This window comes from Ictalurus furcatus, chromosome 14 (genome assembly GCF_023375685.1).
Source record: "Ictalurus furcatus strain D&B chromosome 14, Billie_1.0, whole genome shotgun sequence".
NCBI classification, from domain to species: domain Eukaryota; kingdom Metazoa; phylum Chordata; class Actinopteri; order Siluriformes; family Ictaluridae; genus Ictalurus; species Ictalurus furcatus.
This window is the reverse complement of record NC_071268.1, coordinates 31047865-31067335: the sequence shown is the minus strand read 5'-3', so window position 1 is coordinate 31067335 and position 19471 is coordinate 31047865. Positions and strand designations below refer to the sequence as shown.

The 19471-nt window shown below is 39.4% G+C and overlaps 1 protein-coding gene across 1 annotated transcript; it reads left to right on the top strand.

Moving 5' to 3' along the window:
• The first annotated feature begins 3142 nt into the window (after positions 1-3142).
• Positions 3143-16993, top strand: LOC128617982 (sodium-dependent neutral amino acid transporter B(0)AT1). The gene is made up of 12 exons (XM_053641296.1): positions 3143-3410; positions 7125-7265; positions 8281-8418; positions 8851-9032; positions 10266-10376; positions 10889-11001; positions 11082-11210; positions 11355-11511; positions 11947-12151; positions 13115-13274; positions 14972-15134; positions 16296-16993. Exons 1-12 carry the CDS (start codon positions 3212-3214, stop codon positions 16500-16502), a joined length of 1905 nt encoding a protein of 634 aa, XP_053497271.1. The 5' UTR covers positions 3143-3211; the 3' UTR covers positions 16503-16993.
• Positions 16994-19471: the final 2478 nt, after the last annotated feature.

Genomic DNA, 19471 nt, shown 5'->3' with positions numbered 1-19471 from the left:
TCCAACAGCCTGGAGCCCGTTTAAACACCCGAGGCCTGCTGCATGCGCACGCTGAGTAAACACTGATTCAGGGTTAAAACCTGGGTTTACTGACAAACTTGATCTCTTTGTAGTTGATAAAGCTGTTAACCTTCATTAACCCGGGGAGGATTTGTTTGGCTCTGAGATTGTTCAGCTCACGTCCTGCAACAGTACAGAGCCCCTAAGGGGACATAGTGATGAAAGAAATATGAGATGGGAGGAAAATGTATATTTCAATGTTTCTGCGTTAATTTTTTTGTTCTCTTGAAAATCTTTTGCGTCCTCGCGTCGTTGAGTTTGTTTAAACAGGACTTCAGGTGTTCTGGAGAGTTCAGTTCTCCTGTTTCTCCTTCAGCGCATGTGCGAAATCATGACGTTTTCTCCTGCTGCTGTGTTGAGCGGTTAGTGTGTGATTTATCATCGTGTGTGAGTTTATAGCATTATTATTTTTCTTTTCATCAGCATGAGGTACATTTCACACAGTTTGTTAGACAGTTTGCAGTTAAACACATGCTTTATAGACTGTATTGTTGTTGAGGTTATATTGCTACTTCTCCTGACTTGTCGCTACAGCGCCCTTCTCTGGACAGGTGAGGAAATGCTCACATCGACACAGTACACACAGTAATGTCTCTGCAGCCTCAGTAATGCTCTAAATTTCCCAGTCTGCCTCATTCCCTTGATTAACAACATATTTCATATAAACACCATTTAGTGCATATAAAATCAGTTTTCCTGTCTACAGTACACGTGCTGTATTTTACACTGAACTGATTAACCTGAACCATTCATGGGATCAAACTGGACCGTTCAAATTTAAAATGCCATCATGAGACCGGAAAATTTTAACCATGTCGGGTTGTTATCAAATTAATCAGATAATAAAACAAATAACCCAACTAAACTACCTAATATGTCTTACCAAGCTGTGGGGGATAAAAGAACAAGTCAATAATTTTTTTTACTGTTTATTCTTTAATTTTGTTTTGTTCAGTCATACCGTACACACCCATCAGAGGGCGCTAAAGGGAGGACATGAGGTATAAGCAGGAATGATGTCACTCTTCATCATTGTTCACAATTAAATGTTGGGTGATTGTGGAAAAAATATTTAAAAGCTCTGAGAAGTTGTGCTGGAGTTGTAGACTGTCAGAATCCTCAGTGAAACGTGTTGGGTAGGAGACGAGGAGATGCTGGTGTGGAAAGATTGTCACTGGTGGAGAAAGAGATTGATGAGAATTTAGAGGACGTTAAGGAGGTAAAAGGCGGAGCTTCACATCTGGGATTTCTCCTAAATATATTTTATTTCATAATTCAGTTTTCATTTTCAATCCTTGTTCAGTTTTTATCTCAACAAGCTTTGTCAAAATTTCTCTTTTGCTTCAGGGCACGTTTTAAAGTGTGTAGTACTGTGAGTATTATTTCTGTTATGGTTTTTTTGTTTGCTTGTTTTGTTTTGTTTTGTTTTTAACTCATGTGCCGTGTCCAATTCTTTGGTTTATAGGTAAAGTTTTTAAGTTGATTTTATCATTGCTATGTCAAATCTTTCCTTGCAAAAATTAAGTACATTATGAATAATATTTTGTACCAGTGGAGGAAATCACGCTTCAGCGGGGCACCAGAGGCCTATCGTGGGGTTCCTCATTGCTTTTATCAAGATAATAACACAAAATAATGATTCATTCAAAATAAAGAGATGGCAATAACAAGATCATTTGAAATAATGAGATATTAAGTTGATGAGATAGTGCTACAGAGAGGAGTTAAATGAACAGACACCCAGTGGAAGCACATTCAGACCTAATGGGGATTAACAGGGTTCAGAACTCACACAACTAGAGAACAGGTCAAACTTTGCAAGAAACTCCTGAAAACTGTGAGCTTCGATACACAAAAAGAGGACGTGAACAAGACTTTGGGGTCAGAGGTCATGCTAGAACTCAGGAGTGTGTATCCACTACCAAACCTGTGTCTCAGTTAGTGTACCATACAGAACACTAGACCCTGTGTAACGTCTTCACGTCGCGGTCACGTCAGTAACACGTCATGGCATTGAACTGTACTGAATAAAACACTTGGGGACGTGCTATTAGAGAAAAATAATCAACTTCAGGTTGGTAACAGTAACTCCACTTCATCACCCTGCTGAAAAACAATAACAATAGAAACCATCACAGAAAGTCTAATGGTTTCCACTACAAATACCAGCACAAACCATTAGCTAACCATTAATACCATTACCATTATTGGTCATTAATGGTATCCACTAGACATAACATGCCACATATGGAAAGCAACAAATTACCAGTAGAGACCCACAGGGACATTACAGTTTCCATTAAAACCGATACAATTCCCATTATAACCATTACAAATTCTGTGAGGGTTTCTGTAGTTTTTTTTCAGCAGGGCACACCACCCTGTTACTCAGTATTTTATATATACATCTTCCAAAAAGATAATATACACTAAATAACAAACATGAAATGAAAGGTAGACTCTTTACCCAATTAGAAAGAATAACATAGGGTTAGGGTTAGCATGACCCCCAAACTACCTGAACGACCCCCCCCCCCCACCCCCACCCCAAGCCATTGGTACGTTCCATTCATACCCATCAAAATAAACTGTTCAAAGGGTATAGTGCTGATACCACGCTAAATTTATATACAATAAAAATTACTGCACTGTCATCATGAATGTGTGTGTGTGTGTGTGTGTGTGTGTGTGTGTGTGTGTGTGTGTGTTATTGACAAAAAAAGTGCTGATTTAAAAACACAGTCATAGTTTAATTGTGTTTATCACTAACTAATAATTTCATTGATAAACTGAAAACCACAAACACCATCAGACATCTAGACATTTCTTTTACTCATTGATATTTCTCTTTTTCTTAGATTGTAAAAGAGACCATACAGTGTGTGTGTGTGTGTGTGTGTGTGTGTGTGTGTGTGTGTGTGTGTTCCAGTAAGGGTCTTCACACAGTTGTAAACTCAGGATGTATGTGTATCTTGCTGAGCTGACACTATCTCGCTCACTCAGATGGATCCACAGATAACAGGGAGTAAAACAAGTGCTGAAGGTCGCTATTAATGGAGTAGCACTCGTTTGGAGAACACACACAGGAGTCTTCAGTCTAGCTCTCACACACACAGGGAATACACAGACTGCGGTTCTCCAGAGAGCAGGAATGAAGCTGAAGCTGCCGAACCCGGGTCTGGAGGACCGAATCCCCTCGCATGCTGAGCTGGAGCACATGGAGAAGGTCCAGGCTGGAGACCGTCCTCAGTGGGACAATAAAGCTCAGTACATGCTCACCTGTGTGGGGTTCTGTGTGGGACTGGGGAACGTCTGGAGGTTCCCCTACCTGTGTCAGAGCCATGGTGGAGGTAGGACCTGTCATCTTTGGGTTCTCCATGAGGCAGTTAGAAAGATGTGATCAAATTCATGCTTGATAAAAGATAAAAAGAGTCTTAGGTTCTTTGAACGCTGTGTAAAGGAACCTTTTCTTAATGTGAAACCCTCTCTCTATGCCGTGGTTCCACTTTCCTGGTGATGTTATAGAGTTGTTTTTTTAAATGGGTAAAAGTTCCTAAAAGAACCCTTTCTGGAAGGGAAACCCTCTTTTGTAGGGTTCTGCACGGTTCTCCAGGGGTTCAACGAAACTAGACGGAACAGTTATTTTGTAAGAGTGACCTTTTTTATGAATCTGGAACATCCACCTAGACCTTACGGAACTCTTTGGTACCATTAAGAGAACTTTTATGGTTGGAAACTTGAGAACTAAGTGCAGCATCAATGAGGCGGAAGACAATTAAAGAGAATAACGGTTAAATATTGACATACTAGCGATAATAGTACATCATGTGCTCCATGATGGAGTGCTCTGGGTTTTTACAGGTTTAGGGAAAGGTGTAGTCTCTCAGTAACACGTCTTACATGATTTCATTAATCAGCATTTATCTGAACGTTGCTTTCTGAACATACAAATGTATGAACATTCAGAACATCAGTAGTTAATATGTAAGCTTTTGAACAGGATGATCGGTGTAAATTCTTAGTATTTCGTCTTCTGGGAGACATGTAAATGTCTTATTTTGCGTCTGAAGGGCGGTACTAAATGAAAAAAAAAAGATCTTTAAACAAAATAAGAACAATTTAACAGTATTATGATTTAGCAGATTCTCCAAGGGGTATGCAAACTTTTGGGCACAACTATATATATATATAACTTAACTGGGATTAATATATACCGTGAATCTACACAAATGGGTGGGGTTCAGTTTGCAAAATTCTTTTATAAATAAAAAAATGAATTTTTTAAAATTGAAAGTTTCTGTGAAACCATTAAATCTGTTCTTTTGGAAAAAACGACATAAAATGTTCAGCTTTCTAATGAAGAATTTCATCAGTTCCACACTTTACCAGCAGCTGAGTTTATAGCCCTGAGTTTATTTCTCTATTTCATCAATTTAATTACAGTATAAAAACAATCTAAATCCATTTGATGGACTAGATTAGAACCTTTAGCGGGCTGGTCCGGGCTTGTGGACTGTACAGTTAACTCCCTCGATTTATAAATTCTAAGTAGGTCCCAAGCTGTTTATAAAGTTTCCTCCTACCATCAGGAGATTACAGACTCAGGATGGGGTCCAAGTCGACCCTTGATGCTTCACTGGGTTGGAAGCTTAGCCTTGCTAGAATACAGCAGACTAAAATCTGTGAATGAAGTCAGCCATCACAGAAAGGCATGTGGATTAGATATGTACACGTCTAGGAACCCGAAGCTGGGAAGACAACTTTATATCTCTTGTGAAGATAACTAATTGAACACAAATTAAAGAACAGACTGATCCATGTGAAAATGAAAACATACTCCCTATAGAGACACCAGCGATCTCCGCTGCTTCCTTCCAAGCTTTATTTTAGTTCCTAACATCTCTATACATATTTAACGTGAGCTTGTATATAAGAGAAGAAGATTAAAACCAAGCTTAAATGTTTTTCTTACATTTTTTGCATCAAACAGTAAATGGGAGATAATTACAGGTAGGAATTAAAGTTGTGAGCAGGGAACTAAAGAAACGTCAGACCACATGAGTCATTGTCATGTAATGGAGGTTGAGACGGATGCATGTGCACTTAAGAGCTTTTATGGAAGAGAATATAATCCAAAGGGCAAGGGAAAATCAACAACAAGGACAGATAGAGGTCAAACGATCAGGCAAACAGACTAGAGATGGTAAGGAGATCAACTCAGATCAACTCAGATCAACTCAGATCAACTCAGATCAACTCAGATCATCTGAGCGTTTACTTCACAAAGGTCTAGTGAAAGAACAGTCTCTTATAAAGTGTGGTGTGAGTGTGATTGGGAACAGGTGTGTGTGATTAGTCTTCTGGGGAAGACTAATCACACACTACAACTAACCCACGTGTCTGTGTGTAGTTTGGGAGTTGTAGTCGTCGTCTACAACTATTTGTAGTTTGCGGTGCATTCTGGGAAATGGAGTCGATAGTTTGCCGTGACATGACAGCCATAATCTTGGTTCGAGATATTATCTAGACTAATCATTTGGATTTGTCACTTTATGGGTCATCTGTGATGGATTGGCACCCTGTCCAGGGTGTACCCCGCCTTGTGCCCCATGCTCCCTGGGATAGGCTCCAGGTTCCCCCGCGACCCTGAAAAAAAGGATAAGTGGTATAGGAGATGGATGGATGGACTTCATGGGTCATTCCTAATCTGTACAAAAATGAGAAAAGAAAAAAAAAACAACTCTCCTGTCTGTTTGTCACAGCTTCCAGGGGTGTCCAGTCTTATCCGGAAAGGGCCGGTGTGGGTGCAGGTTTTCATTCCAACCAAGCAGGAGCCACACCTGATTCCACCTGTTTAATCAGAATGATCTTGGCTTTCAGTAGAATCAGGTGTGGCTTCTGCTCAGTTGGAATGAAAACCTGAACCACACCGGCCCTTACCAGATAAGACCCCCCCAACCCCCCACCCCCCCCCCACAAGACTCATAATGTAACAATGCAAAAATTGCATAAACAAAGCAGTTATTAATAGCCACTGGAAAGAAGAAGCATCATCATCATCATCATCATCATCATCATAATAGTAAAAAGACGTCCATGCATAAAATGAGCAAAGACAGATTATATAACATGAGAGATTAGCGCTCAATAATAGTTAACAGAAAACAAGTTAATTACAAACCCGAGTTACTTCAACATCCAAGCTGTTTTAAATTAACCCCTGTGTAAACGCAGATCATGCTGTGGATTTTATAATGTACATAAGTTACTTATGAAATGTGATGCTTAATAAATTGCTGATGTTTTTCAGTTTATGAGGTGAGGTCTCATACGATTGGAAACATTTTAGCTTTAGCGCTCTTCTTTCGTTGGTTATTTTTTTGTTGATGTGTCTGAGGATGTCGATGACTAAAACAGGTGATATTGAGTTATTATACTGTACATAAAGTATATGTTTATAAAACATTCATCATTAATATGAATTGAGGGATGGTAGGAAAAAAGCTGAACATGATATTTATCTGTCGAGGTTTTTTATCTCTAAGTGTCCATGAGATAATTCATCATCATAACAAGCCCACGCCATCAGATATGCAGATTATTTTACTGCACGCTTGGAGATAAGAAACACTGTCTTTAATGTTACTTAGTCGTCCGGTTGTACTTCTACTGTACGTATGCACCCATCTGTAAAATGTAATAATAATAATGTTGGTTTATTTTACTGTATCTGTACAGCAGTCTGATAAGAGACTCACTCAGTTGGGTAATTAGAGGTGATTCACCTCTTGTTCAAACCATCAACAGACCAATCAAAAAGGTTTGGATTCAGCAGATCATGTAGAGATAAAACTCTACTGCCTTCAAATTATACCTGTCTCCTGCACAAAATTCTCATGGTCCAAACATTGTTGAGGATGGTGCGGGGTTAAACTGGAACTCTCAACCACCATGTCTACCATTAATTCCCACTTTGGAAACGTGTCCTATCCTACAAAAAATCTCAGACCGTTAGAATTAAAACCAAAATCAAGAATAGCAACATGTTCCTTCTGTGTGTGCAGGAGCGTTCATGATCCCGTTCCTCATCCTGCTGGTCCTGGAGGGAATTCCTCTCCTACATCTGGAGTTCGCCATTGGACAGAGACTGAGGAAGGGAAGCGTCGGAGTTTGGAGGTCCATCAATCCGTATTTATCCGGGGTCGGTGAGTGTAACCTCCGGAATCACACACTGGGACAGAGTTGAGTAATTTGGGTGGCTGGACAGAAATAAAGGTTATAGACTGTACCTTTCTTTGTTGCTAGGGTGACACCATCCTTTTATTACCTTTAGTGTTTATCTTTCACCTGGAAACATGAATATAGTGTTTAGGACCTTAAGGAGTACTGATGCACCTTTAAAGATGAACCCTAAAAGGTAATTAAATGTACACTTGATGGTGCACTAAAGGTACAAAAGATGTTTCCTCCAAACCGGAGACAAGGACAAGTACAGTTGGGTAGCTTTATATTTGAGAATGGAGTTACGACGTTGCACTTTGTGTGTTTATTTATTCACTGTTTGATGTTCAAATAAGACCTTTTGATCAATCATACATTTTGATGATATGTATATATCTCCTAGAGCTTTGTATTAGAAAAATGAAAATATAAACCTGTCTGTTTGTCAGAGCTCAGACTCACAGTGTAACAAATGCAAAAATTGGATAAACAAAACAGTTATTTACAGCGAATGGAAATCTTGTTATCTTAAACATCATCATAGCATAAAGAACATACATAAAATTAGAAAGATGGATGATATAACATCAAGGGACTGACTGAGAGATTATCGCTCAATAATAGTATACAATCGTACGGTCTTTTATTTAATCTCTACATCAATCAGAAATCTGGATTGTGCAAAAATAGATATTAAAAATGGACAACAAAAAAAAGGTTAGCTGTGCTCCTATTGGTGGATTCTAGCCGAGCGACATAGCAGCACTCACACTGACAATACTTTGTCTTCAGCCATCTCTGGTCTCAGTGACACTAAATAACGTCACATTATGTGTTCTGAGATGTTGATTTTAACTCACAACCCAAGAATTATTTTATGATGTAAGATTTTTGTCTGCGAAAGCAAAATCCTACAGTGTAAAGTCCACATCGAGAGGAGAAGACAGTGAGATCTCAGGGTGTAGGACGAGACTCTTTAAGCTAACTCTTTCTCCACAGGTACTGCATCCATGCTTGTGTCCTGTATGGTTGGAATGTACTACAACACCATCATAGGCTGGGTCATGTGGTACTTCTTCAACTCCTTCCAAGATCCACTGCCATGGAGTCAGTGTCCCATAAATGAAAACAGAACAGGTGCTGTCTTGGATTTTACTTTATTATTACATTTATTTATTCATTTATTTGTATCTATATTACACCCTTGGTTTTCTAGGCCATATCCATCACTTCTGTGACTCTGGGTAAGATTTATTTACGCCAGTGTGTTAATCTGCTGTAAGTCGTAATAATCAAACTGTCTGGACTTCTATACATCTACACCAACGCTCTTCCTTGAGACGCAGGTTTTAATCTCCAACCAAAATCTAGCACATCTGTTTTAGTTCATCAAGAACTTCTTAAAGAAATGATTAGATGGTCAGATGGGCATGATTATGGTTGGAGCTGAAGTCTTCAGGAAGGTAGATCTCCAGGAATAGGGTTGGTGACCACTGATCTAGAAGATGTTTCTCATCCTGGAGACAAACTTTTTGAAAAACTTCTACTTCTCTCTGTCTCCCCCTACAGGTGTGGTGTCAGAATGCGCCCGCAGTTCCTCTGTGGATTATTTCTGGTACAGAGAAACTCTGAATATCTCGAATAACATCGAGGATTCTGGTGGATTGCAGTGGTGGATGGTGATGTGTCTGATTACAGCATGGACTGTTCTCTGGGTCTGCTGCATCCGAGGCATTGAAACCACCGGCAAGGTAAGCCTACATTTACATTTACATTTATTCACTTAGCAGACGCTTTTATCCAAAGCGACTTACAAATGAGAAAGATACAAGCAAAGCGATATCAAGCAGAGAACAATACAAGTAGTGCTACCATACGAGATCCATTAATTGAATTCCAGAAGAAGCAAAGTGCAGAGTAGAGGTGTAAGTGCAATTTTTTTATTTATTTTTTTATTTTATGAGTTGGTTAGGTGTTCATTGAAGAGGTGGGTCTTTAGCTGTTTTTTGAAGATGGTGAGAGATTCTGCGGTCCGGATTGAGATTGGAAGTTCATTCCACCACTGAGGAACAGTTAGTGTGAAGGTTCTGGAAAGGGACCTTGCGCCACGCTGAGTTGGAACTGCTAAACGTCGGTCGCTAATCGATCGCAGATTGCGAGAGGGAACGTAGGCCTTCAGGAGAGAGTTGAGGTAGGAGGGTGCTGTTCCTGACAAGGTCTTGTAGGTGAGCATCAAGGCCTTGAACTTGATGCGGGCAGCTACAGGAAGCCAGTGGAGGGAGATGAAGAGGGGTGTGACATGGGTTCTCTTGGACTGGTTGAAGACGAGGCGCGCCGCAGCATTCTGAATCATCTGAAGGGGTTTGATGGAGCTGGCCGGGAGGCCTGAAAGCAGTGAGTTGCAGTAGTCCAGTTTTGAGATAACAAGAGCCTGGACTAGAATCTGTGTAGCCTGTTTGGTGATGTAGGGTCAGATTTTCTTGATGTTGTAAAGGATGAACCTACAGGACCTTGCAGTTGCTGAGATATGGTCTGCAAAGGTCAAGCCATTATCAAGAATCACCCCAAGGTTCCTGGCCGTCCTGGTTGGCATGAGTGTGAGTGAGTCGAGCTGTACAGTGAGGTTGTGGTTGATTGAGGGACAGGCTGGGATGACAATAAATAAAGCCATAATTTATTGTCATTTCATCCAAAGACAATGTGAGTTATCAGTGAATATCGATTCCTATCTGCATGGATAGTCAGATGCGATAAACAAGGTGTGTCTCGGGTCAAGGTCCATGTTGGTTTTATGATCAGTCAGGAGGTTTATTTGCTTTATCTTACACTACCATAAAACTGATGTGTGTAGGAAACCTTCATTCATCATTCAAGCTTAGTCATGAGTTCCAAAGTTAAGCATGACTCACCACAGGCTTTAAACACCACATGCTTTTCAGAAATGTCTAAAATCCCTTCTCTCCTTGGCTTATTGTCTTTTCTAGGCTGTTTACATCACGTCCACGCTGCCGTACGTCGTCCTCACCATCTTCCTGATTCGAGGGCTGACTCTCAAAGGATCTGCGGAAGGGATTAAATACCTCTTCACTCCAGATGTGAGCACTCTGATTCCTAACCCTCTGAGCTTGGGCTTTGTGATGCTCCCTGAAATAACATGTCTTATTTCCACTCAGTCGTCAGGGCAGGCAGTTCTCTCAGTCCAGACTTCAGCAGATCAGAGACTAAACAAAACTTTTACAGGAAGCAAAGCTAAGCTTCAGTGCAAAATGAACAATCTAGCAATGAGGTAACTGAAATCTAAAGCATTTAGCATGAAGCTTCTTTGGTCAATATCTAACAGATTGGACTGAACCCTTCTAATGAAGAATAATCCTGGAGCTGGACTTAAATGTCTTGACCAAAAGTGCTAATATGGCTAGCAATAAAGCTAAGGTAACACATGATAAATGTTAGAAGTCCTCTTGTAAGTCATCTTGGAAGTCAGAATTCCTTGAAAGCTCAGATTTTTCCAAATGAAAATTCCATAAAGCCATTTAAAAATGGTTTGTGCTTGCAAACACTTTTATTTTAGCTGAAGATTTTACTGAAGCCATCTGATTTTGTCTAGTTAAAAGAGTTGGCGAATCCCAGCACATGGCTGGATGCTGGAGCCCAAGTGTTCTACTCCTTCTCTCTTGCCTTTGGAGGACTGATCTCCTTCTCCAGCTACAACTCTGTACAGTGAGTAAATCTTTCAGCAAACAAGCATACATCATACTTATTTTTCTGTTAAACTCACGTGTGTTAACTGTGTTTTTTAGTAACAACTGTGAACAGGATGCTGTTATCATCTCCATCATCAACGGGCTCACGTCAGTTTACTCTGCCATTGTCATCTATTCCATCATCGGCTTCCGGGCCATGGAGAAGTTTGATGACTGTCTCAATGGGTATGTGATGATATCCTTTCCTGGGATAAATCTGAACCTGGTTCTCAAGCTCCAGCTCCTGGTGGGGAGCCTTCTAAACATCTAAATATCAGTAGTTCCACCAAAACCAAACCTCGCTGTGCCTCTCTCTGTGTTGGTAAACAGGAACATCATGGCCCTCATGAATGAGTTTGACCTTCCAGAGGGAAACCTAACCGAGAATAACTACAATGAAGTCCTAAATTTTCTCAACAACACATCACCATCAGTAATTCAGGGGCTTGATCTGAAGACCTGTAATTTGCAGGATCTCCTCAGCCAGGTGAGACCTCATGACCAACTACAGTAGGTTCCATTTTAAACCCTTAAGACCTCAGCTTACTTAGCGTGCACATGGCAGTGGGGCGAACACCAAGCCCGTGACCTCTCATATCACCATAGCTCATGCTGTCAGCACGTTGCAGCAGGTCATCTTCTGCCTGTAGCCATGGAAATTGGAATAAATTTTTATTAACGCAACCTGCAGTACTGGAGCACTCGTACACGATGGCCAACATGAAACCACAGGGCGTGTAAGAGGTGGCAGCTTGAGAAGGAGGTTCCATATTCACAGGGGTACATTGAGGCCTTTAGCCCCAATTTAGCAATCTGATCTACCATCCCACAGTACAATTGTTGGTTTTCTACGATCTTGCATTTAATAATGTCTTAAACAAGCCTCACAGTTGAATTAGCATCTTACTCCATGTTCCACCAGGGAGTAGAAGGTACTGGTCTGGCCTTCATTGTGTTCACAGAGGCCATCACCAAGATGCCCATTTCTCCTCTGTGGGCAGTGCTGTTCTTCATCATGCTCTTCTGTCTCGGACTTTCCACCATGTTCGGCAGCATTGAGGGGGTCGTGGTGCCTCTGCAGGATCTGAACATCTTCCCCAAGAGATGGCCTAAAGAGGTCCTAACAGGTACCAGATGTCCATTTTATCACCATTATAAAAACAAAAGACTTGAAGCAGATCAAATTTAGCCATCACTTTAACACATTCTATATCCTTATGCAGACCCCCCCCCCCCCCCCCCCACACACACACACACACAACAGAAAATGGATAGATAGATGGATGGATGGATATTTTATATTTTACATATTATATCTAAGTAGCTAACTCACCCAGGAAATAACAATTGATTGTTTATTGTTAAATTTAGCATATATCTTGTTTGTTTGATTGCTTTAAAGGAGACTCGAGAAGTACAAGCTAGTTTTTAAAAATTAGTGCAGATTTGTCATGTGCCGTCATCACGACGCACATTCATCCAAAGCACTCTTCGATTCAGCCGAGTCGAACATGAGTTCAGCTAAAAGGTCTCATTTACCAACAAACATCACTGTGAAAGAGCGCGCAAAACTATTTTGTGCGATTGCGATTTCACTAGTTAAAGTGAAACTACGCAAACTGCATCGAAAATTTTTAAAAAGCCGCAGCAAAATGAAGCATTTTTGGCTGCAACAATCACAAAAAAAACTCCCTGACTTCCTGTACAAACTGATTTAGAAATGAGCAGTAACTTTTTTTTTTTATTGTTTATCAGTATCATCTGACCAATCAGAATCCAGAATTCAGCAGCACCATGGGGTAACTTCCTGTTAATGCTTACACCAAATGACTAAACACTAACACAACACTTAGTGTTAGCTCAGTGGTTAAGACATTGGACTTTTCACCAGAAGGTTATGATTTCAAATCCCAACACTGCTAAGCTTCCACTGCTGGGCCCTTGAGCAAGGCCCTTAGCTACTCAGATGTATAAATGAGATGAATGTAGGTCGCTCTGGATAAGGACGTCTGCTGAATGCTGTAAATGTGTCCAGACAGAATGTTACACTATTTTACAGGCAGTAAACACCGAGTGTATCTGAATTTCAGGAATTGTTTGTTTGGTGTGTTTTGCCGTTGCGCTGATCTTCACACAACGTTCTGGTGAATACTGGCTGGCTCTGTTCGACGGATTCGCCGGCTCCATTCCCTTACTCATCATCGCCTTCTGTGAGATGATTGCTGTGGCTTACATCTACGGAATAGACAGGTCAGACCCGGATACTACACCATGCTTTACATCTTTTTTTTATTTGGTGGGAGATCAAGTGCATTAATATAAACCCGCGCTATTGTCAGAGCTTCTGTTATAGAAAATTAACCAACACCTTCTGACCAATCACAGTCCAGAACTCAACAGTGTCACCATTATGGACTGGGGCTTTAAGGAAGAAAGAAAGACAAACAGAAAGAAGGAAAGAACTACTAGCATGCACTAGCATGTCCATGTTTATTAGGATCATGTTGCTAGTCGCAGGCTAAACCAGGCTGAACTCCAAGTCCACAATCAATCTGTTTTATTACTGTGAAGATAAATACAGTGAAGATAAAGAATTAGCTGTTTGCTCTTTGCTCTGTTTGGATTATAAAATCTGTCTTATCTTTTAGCATGTTTTGTGCACTGTAATATGCTAACTGGCTAAATATGCTTTCTGTTAGACAAGCTGAAAAATGAACCTGGACTGGAGTGCAAAGCAGCTCATAGCTCAAAGTGAAACAAATTAAAACTAGAGATTTTATAGCAGAAAGTTTAAACTGAACCGATTTGATGTGGAGTGTCGCTAGTCGAGCTGCAGTTTGTAGCGGTGATGTGTTTCTGCTAGTGGTCGTGTTTTACAACATTTTAAACAGGTTTACCTGCAGTGACATGTTTATACATGACCTTTTGTCTTAATGTTTCTTCATGGACATTCAGTGTGTCACAATAAGAACAAAACTCATGAAAGATTAGCGTTGCTCATGTATGCTAACAGCCAGGCTGTGATTAGTCCCCACTCCAGCTCCTGTTCTCAGCTTACAGGTGATTTTTACATCCAAGCCACAAAACTGTGGATTTTTACTGTATATTTATATAGAAGCTTTATTTATAGAGCACTTTCCATGCACCGTGTAGCTCAGAGTGCTGTACCGACAAGTAGGAAAAAAATTTAATGAAGTAATAAAAAGGTAAGTACTATAATGCACAAAGATCAAATAAAAGATGATGTACAAATATCAATACAAAAAAATAGTGCTAAAAACAGGATTACAAATACACGACAGAATAAAATGAAATATAAATTTTAAAAAAAGATAAAAAAATAAGGAAGTAAAAATATTTTGAGTTCAAAGCCAAGTTACAAAAGTTTAAAATAATTGTATACTTAATACTTACCTATTATTATTATTATTATTATTATTATTATTATTATTATTATTATTATTATATACAACTGTTTCTATACACATTGAAGATGTAAAATTTAGTAGAAAGAAATTTTATAATGAAAAATAAAAGTAAAATTTGAAGTTAAAATGACAGAAATTAAAGCTAAATTAAAAATAAAAACACCAAAATAGAGGAAGTACTTTAAATTAAAACTAATTAAAATGATTTTGAAAAGAGTGAATAATAATAATAATAATAATAATAATAATAATAATAATAACAACAAAGGAGGAATCTTTGGCTTGTGTGCATGCATTAATGTTATTTTATTTATTTTTATTTTATATGTGTATGTTGTAGCTGTATATTTCTCACACTGTTATTCTGGGGTTTTTTTCTATAGTTTTTTTTGTTTACTCAGGTTTGCTCATTAAATGTGTGTGTGTGTGTGTGTGTGTGTGGTTGTGTGTGTGTGTGTGTGTGTGTGTGTCTCACGCTTGCATTACAGTCATTAGCGTCCTGTTTTTTCTTCCTCACAGGTTCAATGAAGACATCGAGTTCATGATCGGACACAAGCCCAATTTCTTCTGGCAGGCCACGTGGAGAGTGATCAGTCCTCTCATCGTTCTCGTTATCTTCATCTTCTACCTGGTCTCCACTGCCACCAGGGAGCTCACCTACATCGCCTGGAACCCTGAATCGGTACAGCTGTCCTCTCACATCTGATCTTTAACAGATAAACATACAGAGTCTGTTGTCTTCCGTGTGTCTTCATTTCATGCTCTTCGTGTTCGATGTCCGTTATGTAAGGAATAAAACCCTCAGAGTTAGTGTCACCAACACGTTTATTATTTTCCTATAACAGCACTACTACAAGTGTTATATTCCTCTTATACCACAGCAACTTGCCAATAATTACAATTTTTTATTTATAAAAGAACAACACGCAGTACTTTTTTATCCATTTAATGTTGTGGAACATCTGTGAAACTTAATTAGTTCCTGTTATCATTTACGAGCAGCTATAAACAGTCGTTCCCTCACCTTCCATCTCTCTATTCTCTCTCTATTCTCTCTCTATTCTCTCTCTCCATTCTCTCTCTTCATTCTCTCTCTTTATTCTCTCTCTCTATTCCCTCTCTCTATTCTCTCTCTCCATTCTCTCTCTTCATTCTCTCTCTTCATTCTCTCTCTATTCTCTCTCTATTCTCTCTCTATTCTCTCTCTTTATTCTCTCTCTTTATTCTCTCTCTCTAGTCTCTCTATTCATTCTCTCTCTTTATTCTCTCTCTATTCTCTCTCTATTCTCTCTCTTCATTCTCTCTCTTTATTCTCTCTCTCTAGTCTCTCTCTTTATTCTCTCTCTATTCTCTCTCTTCATTCTCTCTCTTTATTCTCTCTTCATTCTCTCTTTCTATTCTCTCTATTCATTCTCTCTCTTTATTCTCTCTCTATTCTCTCTCTCTATTCCCTCTCTTCATTCCCTCTCTTTATTCCCTCTCTTTATTCTCTCTCTTCATTCCCTCTCTTTATTCTCTCTCTTCATTCTCTCTCTCTATTCTCTCTCTTCAAGTTAATAAGACCACAAATAACATTATCATTATTTGTGGAGCATCTGCTGTACACGCCCCTGTGCATGAGCTGTTACTATAGCAACGATAACATATTAGAACTAGCACATTAATAAAACTGATAAAAATAAAAGTGATATAAATAACTTGAATGTAAATGAATACGTATCATTACGAATTACATTACTTATTTACGAATGTTCTTTCACGTTCATTAGAGAAACGAACACTGATTCGTTTCAAACTTTCGGCAATTTTTCTATTTATTTATTTATTTATTTATTTTTTACAGAAAAACTTCCCCAATTTAGAGGTTCTGCACTACCCCGGATGGATCAATATCATCATCTTCATCCTTTCCGGAGTCCCTGCCCTCATTATCCCACTAGTCGCTGGTTATAAATTCATCAGGAAGCGCTGCTGTGGGAAAGAAGATGAGCAGAAACCAGTCATTTGTACCATTTCAGCTCAAGTACAGACAGAACTGAAGAACGTGTAGAACTACAAACTGACCAGCTTCATGTAATGGAGAAAGGACTAAAGCACTAGAGAAAGGTGAACGTGAACAACGAACCACATGGTTCTCCAGAAAATCCAAAATCTGACAAAACAATCACGAGAAATAATTTATAATCAGAAGAATTTATAGTTCCTTCAACAACCATTCTTCTGCTCCTGTGGAAAGGTTTGTGTTAGAGTTAGAATATAGAATTAATTGTTGTACAGTAAACAACGTTTATATGTAAATGCATTTGTTTCTTTTTTTTCTTGCAGTTTGTCACGGCTTTTAGTCGGTTGAATTTGTTAAGATTGCACTGAAGCAGAGCGCCAATAAAAATACTTGTGAAGTCACGGCATTGTTATGCGTCAGTATTGGGAAATAAAGCGTTCATGCTCTACCGGTATGCATTAGCACTTATCTTATTTAGAAAATATCTACATTCTGAATATAAAACCATCCAAGTGCTGAAGGTCTTTAATAATACAGGGTTCAAGAACTTTTACACACACACACACACACACACACACACACACACATATCTATAGGGGTACACCTGTATAATTATACATGCACACCATCAGATAGCCACCAGAAGCAGGTCTCTGTTTGAGGACGGAGAGCAGGAATGAAGCTGAAGCTGCCGATCCCGGGTCTGGAGGACCGAATCCCCTCCCATGCTGAGCTGGAGCACATGGACAAGGTCCAGGCTGGAGACCGTCCTCAGTGGGACAATAAAGCTCAGTACATGCTCACCTGTGTGGGGAACTGGGGAACGTCCTGAGGTTCCCTTACCTGTGCCATGGTGGAGGTAGGAACTGTCCTCTTTGGGTTCGTAAAGAATTGGACTAAACTGTGTACTGAGAAGCTGTAGAAGCTAGGTTTGGTTATTAGTTACTAAACATTTTTGAGCCTATGGGTATACTAAACAGAATATGAGTATCTCAACTGTCTACTAAAAGTATGAGTTTAGTCTCATGTCACAAAATGTCATGCTCCTGACCTGTGAGGAATACAGATTCAGATTAATAATAATAAGAAGAAGAAAAAGAATGTCCATCCAATTCTGTAATCTTACATTCCATGTTTAAGTCCTAGACGCATTGGTTAAAAAAAAAAAAAGCGTTAGGCTCCACTAATCAGATCATCCAGTAATAATTCAATGATAATTCAAACTGCTGATAAAATGTGCTGTGAAGTGTTGAGCTTCAGACATACAGTACCGGTTAAAGTGTGGATGTTACACAATATTCACTCAGTCCTGACTTACATACAGACAGACATAAAATAAGTAAGGAAAACTGAACTGGCTGAGATTTGTGTACTGAAGCTGTCTATAAAAACGAATGCCACATTCAGCTGAAGTGTGTATTTCTGAATTTCTGACCTCACACTAGAAGAAAAATATATGAAGAAATCTCAACTTGGAACTTCTACGTAGAAAGCTGGGAAGGTGTCCTCAATATTAAACACTAAAGAAAATATGACCACTACTATAAACTAAATTATAATAAGTAAGTAAAGTATAGTGAGCTCACTCATAAACATACACCACATGAACTCATGATCACTGTTAGCTGACTAGCTTGTTGCTAACAAAACCCGAGCGCTCATGGAGGTGTGTATGTTTTTTCCACACTCAAACGCACCCAGCTTGAACGTTACATAATACTAACTGCATCAGATGATCCACTTCCATGTTAAGTTGAATGCAGCATAATTACATCACAATTCCTGAATAATTTCTGAATACGCTGGTGTCTCCAGGAGCGTTCATGATCCTGTTCCTCCTGCTTCTGGTCCTGGAGGGAATTCCTCTCCTATATCTGGAGTTTGCCATCGGACAGAGACTGAGGAAGGGCAGCACTGGGGTCTGGAGGTCCATCAGCCCTTACCTTACCGGACTTGGTGAGATGTATAATGTTTATTATACAAGAAATGCCAACAGGAAAAAAAATTACATCAACATCCAACTTTGAGAATTATTTTCAACTCCAGTGGGTTAATTCAGATTGCTAATCTAAATTACTAATATACAACGTTCTCAGATCTACTTAAGCAGCTGCACAACCCGACTCTATACTGTATACAAGCTCAATTCCAAAAAAAAGTTGGGACCTGTGTAAAATGTAAATAAAAATAGAAAGCAATGATTTGCAAATCTCATAAACCCGTGTGTTATTCACAACAGAACATAGGAAACATATCACATGTTTAAACTGAGGAAACGTACCGTTTTAAGAAAAAAAATACGGTAATTTTTAATTTGATGGCCGCAGCACGTCTCAAAAAAGTTGGGACGGGGCAACAAAAGGCTGGAAAAGTAAGTGTTAGTAAAAATAAACAGCGGGAGGTGAATTGAGAACAGGTCAGTGGGATGATTGGATATAAAAACAGGAGCTTAGAGAGGCGGAGTCTTTCAGAAGCAAAGATGGGCAGAGGTTCACTAATCTGCGATTAAACTGCATCGACAATTTGTGGAACAATTTCAGAATAATGTTCCTCAGCGTAAAATTGTGAAGACTGTGAATATCTCATCATCTACATATATATCATCAAAATCTACATACAATATCATCAAAAGATTCAGAGAATCTGGAGAAATCTGTGCGCAAGGGAATCGAAATTTTAAATTCTTTTTGGAAACCATGGACGCCACGTCCTCTAAACTAAAGAGGACTATAGAGGAGAGGGACCCTCCGGCTTTTTATCAGCACTCAGTTCAAAAACCTGCGTCTCGGTAAACGCCCGCATGTAAATTCCGATGTAAATACAGACGGAACAGTTGGACTCTGAACTTTATTGAGAGCTTTTTTAGTTTATAGACAAATGTGGATTGTCTGTTTTGCAGGTCTGACATGTGTGGTCTCCTTCATCATTGCACTTGTGTTTGTGCAGTCTTCTGGAAACTATTGGCTAGCTCTGTTCGATGGGTTCGCGGCGTCTATCCCACTGCTCGTGGTAGCTCT

Bases quoted from the DNA above. Each gene is read 5' to 3' on its own strand.
- LOC128617982 (XM_053641296.1), top strand. From the start codon at position 3,212: ATGAAGCTGAAGCTGCCGAACCCGGGTCTGGAGGACCGAATCCCCTCG. The intron at 8,419-8,850 runs GTGCTGTCTTGG...CTCCCCCTACAG, and splicing joins CATAAATGAAAACAGAACAG to GTGTGGTGTCAGAATGCGCC. The intron at 11,512-11,946 runs GTGAGACCTCAT...ATGTTCCACCAG, and splicing joins TGCAGGATCTCCTCAGCCAG to GGAGTAGAAGGTACTGGTCT.